This window comes from Patiria miniata, unplaced genomic scaffold (genome assembly GCF_015706575.1).
Source record: "Patiria miniata isolate m_02_andy unplaced genomic scaffold, ASM1570657v1 HiC_scaffold_8, whole genome shotgun sequence".
Taxonomy (NCBI): domain Eukaryota; kingdom Metazoa; phylum Echinodermata; class Asteroidea; order Valvatida; family Asterinidae; genus Patiria; species Patiria miniata.
Genome location: NW_024037075.1, coordinates 3,830,209 through 3,849,311, shown reverse-complemented (window position 1 = coordinate 3,849,311; position 19,103 = coordinate 3,830,209). Strand labels below are relative to the sequence as shown.

Here is a 19,103-nt window from a genome sequence, read left to right as displayed (position 1 = left end):
TTTGTTAATTTGTAACCATCATCATATCCCATACGGTGACTGCTCTATGTTCCGACACCCCTATGTTCCGACAACATAGATTGTGTTACTCCCGGTTAGGGTTAGGGTTAGGGTTAGGAATAGGAATAGGCCTATGTGCAGTCGAAACATAGGGGTGTCGGAACATAGAGGTGTAGCCTCGCATACCGTACCTGCGTGGGATGCGCATCTGCTCTTCTCATTGTGCACGATATGGTTCATTTAATATGCCGTTGAACTTTGAAAGTACATAACAGACAGGTATAGTACCCGGTCACCGTGACAGCAACCGCCTTCAATGCAGGGGCGGATCCAGGAATGTGCGCTGGGGGGGGGGGTATCAGCAAATAATTGCTGAAAATGTAGGCAGGTTGTTTTTCCTCCGGGCACTTGGCCTCCGTAAAATCAATAGGTTAGTGGGGGCGGGGGGGGGGGGGCTGGAACCATACTTTCAATGGGAGCGCTGTTCAAGTCCGACGATCATGAATACTATTATTACAGAATAGTGAACAAAATACACACGTATTATATACCCCAACTGGCTTAATCTAAATGTTGTGCACAGGCGGTCATTATTACCGGTATAATAGTCATAATTTATTTGGTGTCATTGCAATGGCATACTCCATGGGTTTTTTCTTCCAATTTTTTTGTGTAATACTACCCACACATTGTAAAGTACCTTCCTGAAGCGAACCTTGTGTCATATTACCTTGCCTTATGGTGGCGATTTGGCTACACAGCAATATAAAACTGCAAGGGCTAAAACGGTAAAACGTTCATGCTTGTCGAACTATTCCAATTCGCCCCACTTCAAGTACGCTAATGAAAAATACAAAAAGTGCGCAGTTTTTAGCACTAAGGGCCCTACAACTTCTTGTTAATCGATGATTTAAAATACATTGTAATGCGCTCTAAGTTGTGTGCCGCGACTGCCCTTCATGATGTTAAGCATGGCTGTCAGACTACAGAATAGCAAATCAACTAATGAAATCACACAAGTGCGAGGTCGGGGCTTGAAATGAGCAAAGATGACTTTGAAAAAAAAATTAATAAGATGACATCGTTGAAGGGCAAAATGAAAGCTTAAACATTTGCAAAATTATGTTGGTTTGGGGGGTAACTTTAAGGTGGTTTTTCGTCTAAAAGTTACATATAGGCCTACGCCTATATATTTATTATATGTCCTCTCCAATTGATTGCTTTTTGTAAATTGGTTTCTATTTCATATTGTTTACTTTTGATTTGAAGAAACGTTTCGTTATCACGCACTCGAGTAATTAAATTGAAACAAAAATGTAACGGTAACAGCTGTTGCTGTTGGTAGTGTAACCATGTGCCATTGCTGCGGCGGTGGATACATTGATATTGATCTCATTCCGCTTACTATTGCCTGGTGCATGCTGGTGTCTTAAAAATAATAATCCCATGTGTGATATATTAATTGATGACTATTTTATAGGCGTGTACATTGGCATATAGTTGTCATTCGAGCACAGCTAGTGCTGTTTGCACCCTAATTGTGCTCGTGTTTCTGATCAAATCTATACCTGGAGGGTGTGATATTGACAGTGATTTTCATCACCCGTTAAATAATGGCGCGTAACATCAGGGGCGTTTTTATCACGTTGCTAGCCTTTGCCAGTGGGAGTTTCTTCACGTGGACGCTAACGTTGTACTCAATTCCGGAGAGTCGGTCCCAAAAGCTAGCAAAAATATTCGACATGGAACATCAAGCACTCATCTCATCAGATGCATCTCAGAAAATCCAAACAACGACACAGCATGGTCCATCTTCAAGGCGGGAACATGAAGCGACCAAACACTCAACAAATGGTGAGAATACTTAAAATCACTCAGTTGAATCTCGTGCAGATATTTACACCTATAAACTGATCACTAAGAAGCAACAGCTTGTAGTCAGAATTAATTACATATACTGCCTAATATTTGCCAATAATTTTGCAAGCCATTCAACTTTCTACCTATAGTTTCATGAAAATACAGTTTGATGATTGTTCGACATTGCATTATGTTCATTATTAATATTGATTTTACAAGTATTCGTAATTTGGCTTATCTTGTCAAAGCATCCAATCCAGTCAGAATTCTCTGTTGGGTCATGACGTCACCCAAAACTCTGCACACCAGAGCCAGTAGCGTGCGAGATACCTGGGGTCCACGTTGTGACGTCACGCTATACATGAGCTCTCAATCGGATCCGGATTTCCCCGCGGTTGGCCTTGATGTAGCCGAGGGTCGAGACGCCCTCTGGAGCAAGACCAAGGCTTCATTCTTGTACATCTACCAACACCATTTCAACGACGCTGATTGGTTCATGAAGGCTGATGACGACACTTACGTCATCGTGGACAACCTCAGGCACTTTCTACGGGACAAGGACAGCTGCGCGCCAGTCTATTATGGACATCACTTCCAGTGGTACATCGAACAGGGGTACATGAGTGGTGGAGCTGGCTATTTGATGAGCAAAGAAGCTTTAGTGAGACTTGTAGGTCAGCTACGGATGGAAGACAACTGTGGAGCACCTAAGCCAATGACCCTGGCTGAGGATTTAACTGTAGGGCAGTGTATGATGAAAGCAGGTGTATTGGCAGGAGATTCTAGGGATGAGCTGAACAGAAGTCGATTCCTGCCATTCGACCTGGAAACGTTCTTCAAGAACAACCTTCCCGATTGGTACTTTAAATTTGCTAAATACCGAGTGGCAAAGGTGAGTGTACGGGACGGTAGACATACGGTCCAAATTTATTACCAATGTGACGTCAGTGTGATCATAGTTTTGTCTAAAATCTGGACAGCTTAAATATCCATGATGATAAGTATAACACTAACTTGTCATAATTATTAAAGAGATCAATTTCCATTGCCTTTCCAGTGCATCCTTATACATCATACCACGTCTAAGTGTTGTTTTCTCTCTATCTTAGGGGCTTGGCTGCTGTTCTGATAGTCTCATTACTATTCATTACGTCAAGGATCGAATGTCAATGATGCTGTTGGACTTCTACATACACGGAATACAAGTCAAGACCTCAGGATGACCTGATTATTTAAACTGATCGAGACACGTATATATTAATTATAATAATTGTCAAGTATCCAACTTATAACGAGTATAATACGGAAAAGTAAACAACAGTGGTGAACAAGGGACAGCTGTGTTTAGTTTTATAGATATACATGTAGCTAAAATGACTCCGTATAGTTGGTTGTAATTTGGCAGTAAACCAAACTTACCGATTGAGAATGTAACCATAATAAATATAGGCCCAAAAGTTCGCAATCTGTATAATAATAGTGGACCGCATTTATGTAGAAGTGAATTAAGTATGGATTTGGTGGATTTGAGTGTGATATGGTATTTTCGGAAAGCGGAATATATACGGGGACATGTAAAATACATCCTAGGCATATTGCCTTATGATTAAACTGGATTTGCTGCAGGGAAATTCATAAGGGATTTCTCGTGTTATAAAAAAATGCAAAATGAGGGCGCCATTTTTCTCATCGTCGTCGTTCCTGATCAGTGATATACTGAGGGCGCTTTTTGGTTTGACCACTTGGCGTCATAGCCGTATCATTTTGCGTGACGTTACAGGGGATTTTCCAAGGTACTATGAGGCAATGTTTTGAGTACGTGAAAACTACGATACCTGTGCAATCGAAATCTTCCGCATCATTTCACTTTCCAATTAAGGTGACATCATGACGCCCGCAAATGGGCGCTGTCGTTCACGGTTATTGTCATATTTTGTTGCTGATGATAAGTTGGGCGTCGCCCATACCAAGCTGTGGCGTTGGTGAGTGATAGTATAGTGAGGGGCGCTTATAACTGTCTAGCTCGCATCGTTCATTTCTGCTTCTGCATCCGTATACTACGGCTCGTTTGTTGACTGTTAGATAGCACACCGGAGTACTGAGAATTACTGGACCTGTTGACGACTAGAGCGCTTCACTCGATAACTAGGTAAGTCGATGGAGTACCGGTTTTTGGGAATGGGTCTAAATCAATTCAAATTTCTCAAGTCAAATCGAAGTAATTTTTCGGTTTTGTGAGTTTTTCGGTGATCATTTTTTTTCTTTTTCATGCATAACCGCTTTTCTAAGTGATTATCAGTGTACTTTATTGTTTCTTCTTTGGGGATGTTAAACATAAGACTTTTTCCGTGAATGCAATTGTGATGGCCTGGGACTAAAATTTACACTCGCTCCATGCGGGACTTTTACATCACAGTTTTCCAGAAATGTCGATCATTTTGTTCTGACAGAACTAAAGGCTTCACGTAGAAAATCAAAGGGATTGGAAAAGCATCCTAGATCTTGCGCTGTTTTTAGTTTGAGAATTTTATGGAGAGCAATTTATGTTTAATCCATCCTCCGGAAATAGATTCTTAGTGGGGTTTTTCTTTTTTGTCTTTAGAACACATCCCACTTAAGTCACCATGGCGATGGCAGTGTTACAGTTCTTGTCGTTCATGTTAGTGATGGTAGGCCTGACTCTTGCCTGCCAACCACCCGAAGCTAGCGATTCCCAATCCCTGGAAGAGAGAGCCAAAGTACCGGATTATATCATCTACGGTACCGTTATCTCTGACAAGATGAAGACTATAACCAATAAATCCATCGACGTGGAGTACGAGGTGAAGTTGGAGCCGTTATGCTGGCTCAAACGCGACCACGAGTCAGCTATCACCGGCGATGGTGCGGAGACCAACTCCACCAATCAAGACGACATGGGACTGCAAAACATCACCGTGAGGGAGGAGGCGGCGGACTGCGTCAAAAATGATCTGAAGATGGGCAAAGAGTACATCCTGTTCTTGAAGAAATATGAAGGAGGCATGTACGTGGTGTTCGACGTGAATGAAGAATCTGGCGCCATTGAGGAACCGAGTGATGGGCAATTTGAGGCTGTACATCGTGGCATCTACGCGAGTATTCAGGGCCGTCCGGAGGCTGAATGCAGAGAGGGCGTGGCTATACCTTGCTTCGTGGGGAATGATACCCGCAATGTGTGCAGTAAGGGCGTGGCACAGGGCGTGGCCGTATGGGCGTTGGTTTTGCCGGCTGTGATTGCTCTGGCTGGCTATTTTTAGAATTTGAAAGGCATCCAATGATCACAGCAATCTGATTGGCTACAGTTCACTTATCCCTCAACTGAACTTTCTCAATTATCACTGCCATAAAAGATAACTTGGACATCGATGAATCGTTTGCAACAACAAAACTTGGATAGCCATCTTTCACAATCATCTCCAAAAAAAAAAACATACATTTGGTCCAACCATCATTGGAAAGGACATATCACCTATGACATTTTTGTGATCATTGGTTTATAGTTTTACTTTCGATGTGTGAAGAAAATGATGGCCTTTGTGTGCTTGATCGTGGAAAGATTCCACAAAAATGTCGCCCTTAAACATAACGGCCAGTTTAATTAAAGAACGTTTGGCCGCGAGGGCGGCCAATACGCGCGTTCCTTAGACTTTTAGAGCGAGGCCGGCTGCTTGGTTTGCATTGCCGGTGTCATATGAAAATCTGACTCCTATAAAAATCGGACAAATTTTCCCTATTATTGGTTAATATCTTGCACGTGACAGGTCTTTCTCGTATATGTGACCCTAAAAATAGCATATGATTATCGTACTTACGCATGGGCAATACTACCAATGAATCCGTATTGCATGGAGTCGGATATTTACGCTACATACACCTGCTGGGATTGGTCATAAGATTTTTTTTTCACATGGGTATGTGTGTGTGAATGGCTGTTGCGGGCTGCTTCACAATGTTCGAGTTTTGTGTCAGTCGAGAGGATGCACATTGAATGATAGCACATAAGGGCTTGAATAGTAACAATTGTACATGTATTTGTATTTAATTCAGTGTTTTAATTGTGAACAGAATCGAACTTTCAAGAACCTGCTTCGTGTAGCCTATGGAGAACATGATACACATTCGAGTTGAAGCTACTCTATTGGCCTATTGATAATATTATAATACCGTTGTTTGTGATTGCATGTGGATTTGGCTCGGCTTGTTTTCGCTTTTTTTTTTAAACTGACCCCAGTTCATTTAATTCTTTCACTTAACCCTGTTTTACACTCCATGCCATTAAAAAACGGTTAACTCGGTTCAATTCAATGGATTACTCGCACAAATGATTGCCATTCGGCTTGATTGTGAAGGAAACGTGTATTGAACTCGAGTTTATATGTTTCTTTCCATAGGTATACAAAGCACTGGTTAAACTCAGATCCACTTTAACCCTTAATTTTAATTTTAAACCAAACATTAAAAGACAAGTTTTTCGGATTCGTTCAAACAAATTTCACAGCCCCTTTAATATAGTCCTACAGCACCTCAACCTTGGTTCATTAATTAATGATTAACCCCTGCCAGCCAGCGCCATCTCTTGGAGTGCTTGTCTAAATAAAAAAAAAATTGCCTCCCGTTGGATTGTAATTTACATGAGAGACTATTAAATTTAGACAAATTATTGATGTTAGCCAGGGAGGCATTATAATTGCCCATTCTACTGCCATCATAATTTCATAGTGTATCGTTCAAGTATAATTTTACAGCCTCGGCGTCGACTGCAGTCGCAGGCATTGTCAATTAAACACTAACAACATTGCTATGGTCGCAAGTCCGATATAAATTACTTGATGAAGTGCAAAGGCTCCCGCTAATTTGTCTCTATCGATGGTGACAATGTGACCGAACGGTGGCTAACACACTGTAGAAATGATGAAATTTGGTTGTACAATTTGACCTGCATCATATTTTATTCAAAAATTTGTGCCTAGTGATGTGTAAAGGTCATTCCCCATTAGGTAGTAAAATCGTGTGTTCCGATTTGAAATTCTAAGTAGTGACGGGCAGATATTTTATTCCACTTCTGTAATTCTCAACTATAAGCCTGTGAAATTCATTTCAAAAATTCGCTACCAGTTTCATATTTAGTATAACGGCCGAAAGAGCACGCTTGTTCATGTTTCAATAAATGTTCGCACTTTATTATTATGTATGGTACAAGAATAATATTGTTTTTAGTTTGTGTTATCAAGATACCTTAATATTTTTTTATGATTGCAGATGAATGAATGGATGAACATCGAAAGGGAAATGATATTCTGAGCAAAAAAAAATAACTCTCATAGTTACATGCTTTGTATCTTGCAGCCTCCCATACATCTCGTCCCGACCTAACAACAATGTCAGATACTGTAAAAGGAACAAAAGAAGACTTCGCTTTCGTCTGAGTATAGGAACATGCCCAGGATTAAAATGACAAAATTTAACCATGCCTATCTAACTGTGATACAGGCGAGCAAAACGGCGGCATGCATGCATATTTGTTTTTCATGAATCGGTGTTCGGTCTGGAGCTCTGACACTTGTTGCTGTCCTCGCTTCATCTCAGGCATCATGTCTCGCCGTACACGTGGCAAGCCAACACAGACGCGAGTCGTTCGTTACCATGGCAACCCTAAGCAGTCCGAAAACGTCGGCGTGCCGTGACGCTGCTTCATCGTGTGCAGATTATAGTCACGCCCGTGTCTTGTCTTCAAACGCTGATGGTAGGCCAATTATTACACAGCCTTGTGCAGTGATATTGGCATAATATCGGCCTTCATTTCTTGCCATTTTCCCGCGCTGCTACCTTGCAACTCCGACGCTACATTGCAGCACAAAACCATCGATCTGATGATAACGGTTGCTATGCCAACATTACCATTTGGATGACTGCGACCCAATTCTATACAAAAGGAAAATAAATCGCTGACAATGCGAACCAGGACGAGGTACTAGCTGTGACAGATCAATAATTTGCCCATTTTTTTGGTCAGTTACCAAAGGCTATATACTGCACGCGGCAACACAAACCCGTCCCCATGTTAGTTCTCAGCATGGATTATGTGCTCTTACTCCTCTTTATTCAAGTATCAACTATCATTGAATTGGACAATATTTCACAAGCTGCGTTGACGCGATTCTCAGGCTACCGCGAGAGGTCAATCGTAGAAACTGAGAATGTTGCGACCTGACGCTGCTTTTTTCTTCATATATCATCTCAGTGAAGGTCAGTGCAGTCGTTGCGAAAATGATAATATACGAATCTGGGACTGAGAAACATTTCCAATTTTGTTAGGAAATACTGTACTACGAACATTTTCTTGACTCCATTAACTCGGTACACAACGGCGCTAAAGTAGCGTCAGTTGCAACATTATAATTCTTTCCCAATCGTACTTCGCCCACCTCCTTCGAAAAACACCCACCAATATAAATATTCTCAAAGTACACAAACCAATGTGTATAGAAGGCACTCATCATGAAGCCATTCAATCGTTTCGTTTTACCGATTATATTGTGACCCAGTATTGACCCCAAAAAATATACAAATGAAAAAGAAAGGTGCGCCGCGCCGAGCCGAATGCAGACTGGGAATACTTAAGCCAGTTTTCATTCATAATTTGGAGATCACGTGATAACCTACGATGACGTCATACATGTATGTCAATACGTTAGTCTAGGGGCTAGACGTTGTTATTTGATACCATTGATCTCCATATCAATGTTTAATACGCGATAATAACCCGCGGCCGTGATAACACGCCGCCGCGAGAGGGCGCTATCACGACCAACCGATACGGACTTTAATGGCGCCACAAAACGATTTTGTTCTGGACATTTTCTACAGTGTCACAGACACAATCACCAGGTCTACATTCAGTTGTTGAAAGATTTTCTCTGCAGCGTTAACTACCACAAGAGCAACCATGCCTCGTGAAATAATTACTCTTCAACTTGGGCAGTGTGGTAACCAAAGTAAGTCTCACGTTAAATTTTGGGTAGGGTCGTTTACTCGTTGACGTGTAATTCATTTTGTGTTATGTTACTTGCCTATTTTCTCAATTAAAGGGAATATACATCATTTGCTTTTGCTGTAATTTTCAGAAATGGATGGAATTGGGGGGTTGGAAATATATAGCAAATATAGTTACACTGACTTTTTTGAGGTTTTGGGTTCGAAAATGCTATAAAACCAAGAAAAACGATCATTTTCCTGTAGTCTGGTTCCCTGACTCCATATAAGAAGAACAGAGCAGTTTACATACATTGGGGAATTGTAAGGTCAGGGAACCAGTGTAGCTGGCTTGTTCCCGTTCATTGGTTTGTAATTGATGTGCGATGGTCAATTGGGGCCAGTATTTGAAAAAAAGCCAGTTGTTTCCAACGCTGATCGGCCAATCAGCGTTGGAAATTGATACAAAAATACCACTTTTCTTGAAAATGACAGTAGGCCTATACCAGGTGCCATGATTTTACAGGATGCTTTACACTGTCATTCACTAACAGTCCAGCAAGGTATTTCAAAATGATTTGGTAGTTTTATTTTTGATGTTTGCAAATGTTGTATTTTCCCTTTAAAGTTCAAATGCGCCACCACACCTTTGTTCTGCTGACAATGACATACCCAGGCACACGGCGGGTGCCTTCTAATTCTAGACGTATGCTGACATATCCAGCATGTCCAGTGATCATGATGATCTACTTCTAGAATTAGAAGGCTTTCTCCGTTAGCCTCCTCCTAAGTCCTAGGCTAGCATGGAGGAAGGAATTCCGGCGATCGTGAAGTGTAGGGCCCCTGTTTTGTTTTGATCAAATTAGGGTCAAAAATGTCTTTTATTGCTCAAAAATCACCTTTACAATCAAAAGCAGACTTTTCTGAATCTAATTCTAATGATGCCCATTTTGCAATTTTGAACAGATTCGTGGGGTAGAAATCACGATTTTCCTGCGCGGTTTGTGCCTTGTGATTCAGAGCGCCGTGCGTGCTCATGCACGGTACATCGCGTGGTGATCGCCATCTTTATTTTCGGGTCGCATGTTGTCACCGCACTGTCATCGTCATTTTACCCCCAAATTTCCCTCAAAAAATCAAAACCCTGCCCTCTACTACTTGCCAACTTGCAACTAGTTTGGTAGGTCCAATAATTTTAAAGTGGATTTTGTTCCCTTATACTAGGAACCGGGCCCTACATTACACGATCGCCGGAATTCCTACCTCCATAGTACTCCTACTAGAACGGTGATCGTGTAAACTTGTGTATTTATAATGTAATACATATAAAAAGTTTGATTTGGGTTGCAGACGTCGTTTTGGAGTGATGAACTACTTAAAAGATACATTTGTAAAAAGAAAACCTGCATAACATATTGCCAGCCAACTATCTTGCCCTTAATTATCTCAACACAATAACAAGTCTGCTATTTCCTATTTACACTGTGCAGTTGGCTTTGAGTTTTGGAAGCAGCTGTGCTCAGAGCATGGCATCAGCCCAGAAGGAATACTGGAGGACTTCGCTACCAATGACACTGATCGCAAAGATGTCTTCTTTTACCAGGTAGGCACTGTTGGACATTTTAAGGGAACTTTTGTGTTGGCAGCTCACAAGACTCAAGTGAAGACATCAACCCTGTATGCAGTAAATATTGCTGCGTTTTACCATCTTTAGTCATACACAATCCTGCAAAACCGCTTGGATTTTTTAAGATTATGTGCAGATCAGGGTTAACATATCTATTTCATCGATATCATTATTCATGTTTTTTTTTTCACAACATGTACATTCTCAGGGTTGGATCTGAGTCAAGCCCAAGATTTTTAGCTTGGTTGCACTTGCAACACTTAAAATGAACTTAGCAAAAAGGCATTCTTACTGGATTAAAACCTACTCTGGTTTGGTAAGGATCGATCAGGGATTACATGTACATGAAATGTTAAAAGCTCGATGGATCTCGGATGGAAGTCGGAAAGATTATATTGTACAGTCTGTGACTAGTTTCAACATTTCAGTATGAGAACACCAATACAGTTTGATCTATAAAGACAGAAAGGCAACCCACATCCATTTCATATAATCAGGGTTGACTTATGATACATGTAGCAGTTCAAAGATGCCTAAGAATGTAGCTATGAATCCTGCTGATGTCCCTAAGCAGGACACTTTACAACAATCCCTTCCTTTGTCATGCATACAGGCAGATGATGAGCATTACATTCCCCGCGCTGTGCTGCTAGACTTGGAGCCCCGTGTCATCCACAGCATTCTGAATTCTTCCTATGCCAATCTGTTCAACCCAGAGAACATCTACCTGTCCAAACACGGTGGGGGAGCCGGTAATAACTGGGCATCAGGATATGAACAGGTACAATCAACCCCCAACTTCTTGCCAATTTTACATTTTTAACATTTTAAAAGGTCACATGTGACGTGTGCATGTACTGCGCCAAACAGTCCTGCCTGTTACTCCATGTATTGCTTGAATCCACCTAGCAGCACTGTACAGTTTGATGGATTCAACAGGAATTGCATGTACCATGTAATGCAATGTAGAACTGTCGCTAAAAGGTTAAGGTTACATTGCATTATGGACAACGGGGTGAATCTGACTTTTTTGGCCCCAGTGGTAATGGATATATACAACTATATGGGATCATGTTCTAACTTGTTATGACATTCACTATTTGTTTTCATGTTCAGGGAGATCGTTTGTATGAGGAAGTATTTGACATCATTGACAGGGAGGCTGATGGTAGTGACAGTCTAGAGGTCGGTTGAAATAATAATAATAACAATTACAATAATATGGTGCTGATATACATTTATTGTAGTAGTTTATGCCGAAGTTTCAAAGCACTTCTCAATTATTACCCCTGTTCATCACGCCGTAAAACCAGTTCTCTGCAGCAGCTCGAAATAAGCACAATCTGTTTCCTACCCTCACTGGTCGAAGGAGCGCGGAGTGCGTGCGTACTACCTGAGCACGACTCATGTGAGCCTTGCGCCACCGCAGAAAGCGACAGTCGCTGAATTAGTCTATACATTACGTTCCATTGCACCAAGTTGTGACCTGATAGAATCTTGGAAGAAATGTCCATCACAGAACACTTCTTACAACTCTTGGCTACTTTAGAGTGATGTTACGTCTTACTTCATTTGTGTTGATTGCAGGGTTTTGTACTGTGTCATTCTATCGCCGGGGGTACAGGGTCGGGCATGGGATCGTACCTGCTGGAAAGACTCAACGACAGGTCAGTACAAGACAGCTAGGAAAAATGAAGAAGTATACACCATCACCTGTTGTAATCAGAGATAAAACTTTCCCAATTTTTTATCAAAAATCTGACTTTTTCAAATTTATTTCCAAAATTCTGATTTTCTAACAATCTTTTCCCTGCAAAGTCTGAATTTTAAAATTAGATTTAAATGAAATTCATGAATACGGCACTGTGACATCTGTATTGCGAGTGCAATTTTAATCTGTTCCTCCAGTCGTTAATGCAAAGATTGTATCGTAGAGGCACAAACATGTACCGGTAAGTAAGCCCGGATTGGAGTAGTTTTTTTTTAACAGCTGGAAATAAGTTTAAGCATTAACCCCTCACATAATTTGTAAAGAGCTTCAGGGCTTTTGCACGTGGAGTTCGACTACCATGACTGAAACTAGTAAAAGCCATATGTTGCACAATTTTCGGTGGTTTCAGATTTAGTTGTACAAAATGCAATGCTTTAAAAATCATGATGGTTATCTTGAGGATGGCAAAGAGAGCCTAAATTATAGATTTCACTGGCAGTTGTTGAAAAAAGAAGATGATAATGCCACTTTTTTTGTGGAGCTGTTTGGTTGAATGGTGCACTTGTCTTGAGACCCTCCTTTTGTTTGATCAGTCACAGACAGTCAAAAATTCAATCCTGTTCCCCTGCCATGTCTATACACATGCTAGTCACCAACAGTCAGATCATGTTTCTTGTAGGCATTGTGACTAGTCAAATGCCATCAACAGACAAAATCAAATAACTGAAAGGTACAGCTGGCTTGTCAATCTCCTACAGCCAAAGCAAAGCTGTATCAAATTACATAAACAGTCACAGCCAGTCAATCCTGCTTTATGAAGGCAGGGAGCACTAAACTGTTAAAAACAGTCACTTGATTTAATTTTAATGCTGGGCTGGCCTTCTTGAAATTGCCAGCCAAAGAGACAGAGGGTTAATGTGACATGTGGAATAATTTCCAATCCATATACATTTCCAATCCAAAGATTCAGTTCAACTTCTGAGCTTGCATCCATTGGACTAATTGTCTCTCAAAGTAGTGCGTGCACTATGGTAAATGTTTCGCCTAACATTACCATCATTATATTATGCTTTGCTTTCCATCCTAGATTTCCCAAGAAGTTAATCCAGACCTACTCAGTCTTTCCCAACCAGCAGGAGATCAGTGACGTAGTGGTGCAGCCATATAACTCCATGCTAACACTCAAGAGACTGACACAGAATGCAGACTGTGTGGTGAGTTACAGAGTCTTAATACTGTACACGGGTAACTTGTTAGAGCAGTGCATCGAGCTTTGTAAAGTTACTGGAGAGCTATCATACACAGCATAGCCTGCTGGGTGAATCCACTAACCTATGATATGCTCAAAATTTGGTACAGTTCTTGTTTGGTTATTAGCATATGGGTCATTCTTTAATCCTAACCTTCCCAAATCCTCCAAAATACTCCTTGCAAAACGGAGGATTTTGCAAAATGGAGGATTTTGCAGGAATGAGGCTACATGGCGAAAATGTGTGGCTGATTTTGGAGGATGCACTTTGTCAATGTCTTAGGGCAGACCTTGTGTTGTTTATGCTCAGCCGTGAATACATTTAGCCCTAGATTGTACTTAAAATCCTCCCCAATGCTGCAGGATGTCACTGGCTCTGCTTTCTGTTTTATTTTGTGTTGTGATATTAAACTTAGTATGTTCTGTTTACAGGTTGTGCTGGATAACACAGCTATGAATCGTATAGCCAGCGAGCGTTTGCATCTATCTAACCCAGACTTCACACAGATCAACCAAATGGTACGTAGATGTGGAGTTGTGTGGAAGCAGAAAGGTCACGTCAGTCTTCCAATCAGGAATGCCACAATATTTTGTTTACTTGATTAATTAATTGGTGTATCAGGTATTTGGTATTGTACAACACCTGAATAAATCCCAGTCATCTGATTGGTGGATCGTTGATCACATGTCATTCAATTAATCGTCCCAACGCATGGCGCGCAGCACACAGTGCAATGGAAGTTCTATTGCACGGTGAATAGAACTTCCATTGCATGGTGTCACTGCTGCCAGTGGTGGCGCTGTTTTAAATCGAGATAAATTGAATGTGATGGCTCTCAACCTGTTGAACAGTTTGCATAAATTAAATTTGATGAACTTGTCAAACTTTCTTCTTTTTTTTACAGTTTTTAACCTGAATAAATTGGCTCTTAAAAGTCAACCAATCAGATGATAAAGATTTATTCTGGAATTTTTAATGGAATGTTCCATTCCACTCGGCATATGTCAACTCATGAAATTATTCTTACCATTGCACTCACAAACGGTCATTATTTGTTAACATTTTTCAATGTGATTACCAAGCTGGTGTTGTACAGTACTAGGCTTGAACATGACAAGCCAAAAAGGGTGGACTCTAACACCTCATGAAAAAGGCAGTGCTGAACACTGAAACCAAATCATTTCATATTTTCGTAGCGATAACAATAGTAGTATTAATAGTATGATTTGGGTGCTGTGTCACTTTCTCACCTTTTTTCCAGGTATCAACAATCATGTCTACAAGTACCACCACACTTCGTTATCCTGGCTACATGAATAATGACCTGATAGGACTGATAGCATCTCTAATCCCTACCCCTAGACTACACTTCCTAATGACTGGATACACGCCACTCACAGTCAGCTCAGATCTCAAGGTAAGCTGTTAAAGTTCAACTTTCCAGCTCTTACACCAAACTTTACCCGAAACCGTTCATTTATTTAGCTCTACTGCGCATGTCTGTCATCACGCGAGGAGCCAGGCGCGAGTAAGCTGGGGGAAGTTATCGAACACACTCAATAGGGGAGTCAGGTTGGCGTAGCGGTTCTTTCCTTGCCTTCCGCCGCTGTGACCCAGGTTCAATCCCGTGTGGGCCAACATGTAGATTGGGTTTTTAGTCCCTACCTGATTCCGTGAGTTTCCCCCAAAATATTCTTCTTGGGTTTTCCTCTAAAACTGTAATTTCTTCTCATTTTCTTCTCCCTACAGGTTTCTTCAGGCTTGTGAGCTATAGTACCTAGGGCACTTTTCAGGACTCCTTGGTTTCACTACCAAAAATAAATAATAATAATAATAATAACATTCCTGAGGCATTATTACCACATTCTAATTGCCCGATCTCTCTCCCTCCCAGTCCAAGAGTGTCCGCAAGACCACAGTATTAGACGTGATGCGACGTCTGCTACAACCCAAGAACATCATGGTGTCTACCACACTGCGTGACAGACAGAGCAACCATTGCTACATCTCCATCTTGAACATCATCCAAGGAGAAGTGGACCCAACGCAGGTAATAGCATCAGCAGCTTCTGTTTATGGAGTCTTGTGTGGAGTCTAGGGCCATATTTTGTGGAGATGCTAAGAGTAAAACATTGCATAGCATCTGTATTTACTTGCATTTTGCAAATGTCTTTAATTTTGGGGTGTTGCTGGATTCAGCAATCAGCAAGGGTACCTGAAAACCTAAATGAGTTTTGGTTACGGCCTGTCTTATTTCATATCGGAGGCGAAAAAAGTTATGTATCGGGTAAAAGTTGCAGGATTCTGAACAACTTCGCTGCAATCTTCCCACAATGAAGTTATCAGTATTGGTGGGTCAAGCAGTTGCTAATGAAAATATACTCCGGAACGTGTCCAGGACAAATGCAGAGCTTGTTCCGAACAAAGTGAATGATTCTACCCGCAACTGGTCCAGAACTCATCCCAGATATGAAGTGAGACGGGCCCTTAATCGAAACCAAAAGAGCTTTTGCCATCCAAATTAGATTTTGACCAATATGCCTTTCTAGATTTGATCTGTGGTGAGACATAACACATACTTTTAATTAAAAACCAACACAATTATTCAATGTGTGTGCAGTACTGTATCTGACTTTTTTTGCTTTAGATTTATATTTCTCTACATTTAACTTTCACTACCTGCTCTGTCTCGTGTAACTTTTCCTAGGTGCACAAGAGTCTTCAGCGAATCCGTGAGCGTAAGCTAGCTCAGTTCATCCCCTGGGGGCCAGCAAGTATCCAGGTTGCCTTGTCACGCAAGTCACCATACGTCCAGACAGCTAATAGAGTCAGTGGCTTAATGCTGGCCAATCATACCAGCATTACTACGGTGAGTTCGCTAGAAACCCTGTCTAGGCTTGTTGCCTGACAGTTGGATACTTGCAAACCTTAGTGTATGCGCAACCTTAATGTATTGTAAAAATCACTGGTGTTCATGAACCGTCACTGGTTCCCCACAGCTGTTTGAGAGGACGTGCCAGCAGTATGACAAGCTACGCAAGCGAGAGGCTTTCCTGGAACAGTTCCGTAAGCAAGCCATCTTCAAAGACAATTTGGATGAGTTGGATAACTCCAGAGAGGTCGTCCAACAACTGATAGATGAATATCATGCTGCTACCAAGCCAGACTACATCTCCTGGGGTACACAACAGGTAAGGATAGGGGGAAAGGAGCAGGGTAGGGGGAGGGGGAGCAGGGTAGGGGAGCAGGGTAGGGGGAGGGGGAACAGGGTAGGGGAGGGGGAACAGGGTAGGGGGAGCAGGGTACGTGGAGGGGGAACAGGGTGGGGGAGGAGGGGAGGGGGAACAGGGTAGGGGGAGGGCGAACAGGGTGGGGGAGGAGGGGAGGGGGAACAGGGTAGGGGAGGGGGAACAGGGTAGGGGGAGGGGCAGCAGGGTAGGGGGAGGGGGAACAGGGTAGGGACACAGTGACATGAGCCTAATTTCATGGAATTCATGGAAAGTTGATATTCCAAGAAAAAAATCATGGAATCCTGTCCAACCCATATAATGCGTAAAACTTGGTTATGGCAGTCTTGCAGCTTGCTTTCCAGTATACACATGTACTTGCTCTTAGACGCATGTATCATGTAGCATGGTCAGTGCATCATTGTGATGCATTTGTGGTGCTCAGTGGAGTTGTGTCAAACCTTGAATGTGAAAGGGAATGGCATCCTTTGCCTCAGTGTGATGACTGCCCTTTGCATTGTAAATAGGCTCCTAAGATGCCAAAACAGTGTAGGGATTGGTCGTGGAAAGCCCTAATTATATCTTGGAAAAGTCATTGAAAAGTCATGGAATTTCATTTTAAGATTTTTTGAGAACCCTATTTTGTGTTTGCCTTGGTGCTTTTCTTTCTCAGGTCATAAGATATTTTGAATGGGAGTGCTCTGGTTTGCTTTTGTTAAATAAACTTCTTTGCCTGCTGGTGACAAGTGGTGACAAATCAGTACAGTGACACTGTTTCTATCAAATGCTCATATTATTTTTCTCTTCTTTGCAGGCTGCAGAGGGAGGCAAGTCATAAAGTGGAATGGCTGCGCCAAGCTCAATAAAGATCTGTACATACTACGCTGTGGAAACAGAATTTGCATCAGAGGTTACTGGGACAGGTTCAAACCTAAACATGTTTTAACCCGGTCCCTTCAATGAGGAGAGACCTGCTTTTTGTATTTTTGTGGCTTGAAAAAAATTACATGAACAAAATGTATAATAATCCTGGTGGAAGGATAATCTGAGGATCAGTGATTCACGTGGGCAGAGCCACGGCTGAGCGTCTGATATAAGCAGGGGTAGGAAATCTCAGCTTTAAAGCTGATTTCAGCTTTTAAGTGTGTTGGATTTCACCCTTTTTTTCAGCTTTTTCCCTCACTTGCTGGGTACAAAAGTATAAGAGATCTCCAACATTCAGCTTTTTTACACTTTTTTCAGCTGTTTTCAGCTATTTTTATCAGTGGTCACTCACACCCCTGGCTAGCATGCAAATTTGATATGACCTCGCTTGCCAGCCAATCAGAGTGATCTTTAGAAACTCTGATGTCATTTCCATCAGAAATATGGACTAAGCTGTGGGTTGGTCGATTTGGATGCCATGTTTTAGTTTGAAATACATCGACCGGTAACGGAAGACCTGACAGAAGGCGCCTGCTGAATGGTCAGAATCTCGAGGTCAAGACACAGTCTTGTTTTGCATAATTTATTGCCGAATCTACGCACATATCATAGACCCTTGCTGTGCAATGGGATATTCCATAGACTAGTGGAAGGAAAGCTTCGTATTAGAAAAAATAACGAGGTCCAAATTGCTGATGTGCATGCATAAGTCATCTGTAAAACTGTAGACAATTTTTTTTCACTTTGTCCCATAGTTTTGCTTTATAGTTCCGTTCAATTTCATAAAAAGTGTTCCACGTTTTAAAGGCCTGTACTACCTTCTTCGAATTTATGTGCTATGCAGCATATGTAATTTGATGAGGTTGGGAAAATTATGTTGATTTTTTTGGAAAATTTCAAAAGATGGTTTGGTTTGATGGCTTATTGGGAAAAAAATCCGAAAAAAAATGGAATAATGTGAATTCCTTAGAAGGCAAACCATGTCACACTTTAAAGATGATTTGCAAGAGCCATGTACAAAATGTAGAAACAAATTGTAAATTATGTACGCTTTGCAGAGACTGAACTTGTAAATATGTTTCGTCACCATTGCATTTTTTTCAAATAAATGGTGTTGGATGTGTTGAAATAAAATGTAGTTTTTGATACCTACACATTTCCACTTTTAGTCTCTTTTCTCCTGTATGCAATTGAAAAATAATTAACGCACATCCTTGTGATAGATTGTTGATGTACCCTAACGTGGTGCGGCACCCAACATGGCGATTTTATTTTCAATTGCAAAGTGAACCTGCGGAAGCGTTAAAAGGGACAAAATACAGACTGATCAAATTTGGCCAAAAATTGACTTTTCTCCAAACAACTCAGAAATGTCTTTAAAGAGGAACATCAATCCACCTTCAAACACTTAAATAAGTATTGATGATTTGGGCAAAAATTACTGATTTATTGACACCAAAATTAATAATTTTCACTCATTTTGACCCAAATTATCGGCGCAATCTTTCTTT

General features: G+C 41.3%; 3 protein-coding genes across 3 annotated transcripts; all 3 read left to right on the top strand.

The window, feature by feature from the left end:
• The first annotated feature begins 472 nt into the window (after nucleotides 1–472).
• LOC119719670 (glycoprotein-N-acetylgalactosamine 3-beta-galactosyltransferase 1-like) lies at nucleotides 473–3,186 on the top strand. Its single transcript, XM_038189167.1, has 3 exons — nucleotides 473–1,854; nucleotides 2,076–2,752; nucleotides 2,970–3,186. The coding sequence occupies exons 1-3, from the start codon at nucleotides 1,614–1,616 to the stop codon at nucleotides 3,081–3,083; spliced, it is 1,032 nt and encodes a 343-aa protein (XP_038045095.1). The 5' UTR covers nucleotides 473–1,613; the 3' UTR covers nucleotides 3,084–3,186.
• A 740-nt stretch (nucleotides 3,187–3,926) lies between these two features.
• LOC119719789 lies at nucleotides 3,927–6,094 on the top strand. Its single transcript, XM_038189279.1, has 2 exons — nucleotides 3,927–4,009; nucleotides 4,463–6,094. Exon 2 carries the CDS (start codon nucleotides 4,485–4,487, stop codon nucleotides 5,136–5,138), a length of 654 nt encoding a protein of 217 aa, XP_038045207.1. The 5' UTR covers nucleotides 3,927–4,009; nucleotides 4,463–4,484; the 3' UTR covers nucleotides 5,139–6,094.
• Nucleotides 6,095–8,665: 2,571 nt separating this feature from the next.
• On the top strand, nucleotides 8,666–18,746 carry LOC119719788 (tubulin gamma-1 chain). Its single transcript, XM_038189278.1, has 12 exons — nucleotides 8,666–8,876; nucleotides 10,344–10,456; nucleotides 11,094–11,261; nucleotides 11,597–11,665; nucleotides 12,068–12,147; nucleotides 13,279–13,405; nucleotides 13,873–13,959; nucleotides 14,703–14,858; nucleotides 15,336–15,491; nucleotides 16,149–16,310; nucleotides 16,441–16,632; nucleotides 17,483–18,746. The coding sequence occupies exons 1-12, from the start codon at nucleotides 8,828–8,830 to the stop codon at nucleotides 17,504–17,506; spliced, it is 1,383 nt and encodes a 460-aa protein (XP_038045206.1). The 5' UTR covers nucleotides 8,666–8,827; the 3' UTR covers nucleotides 17,507–18,746.
• Nucleotides 18,747–19,103: the final 357 nt, after the last annotated feature.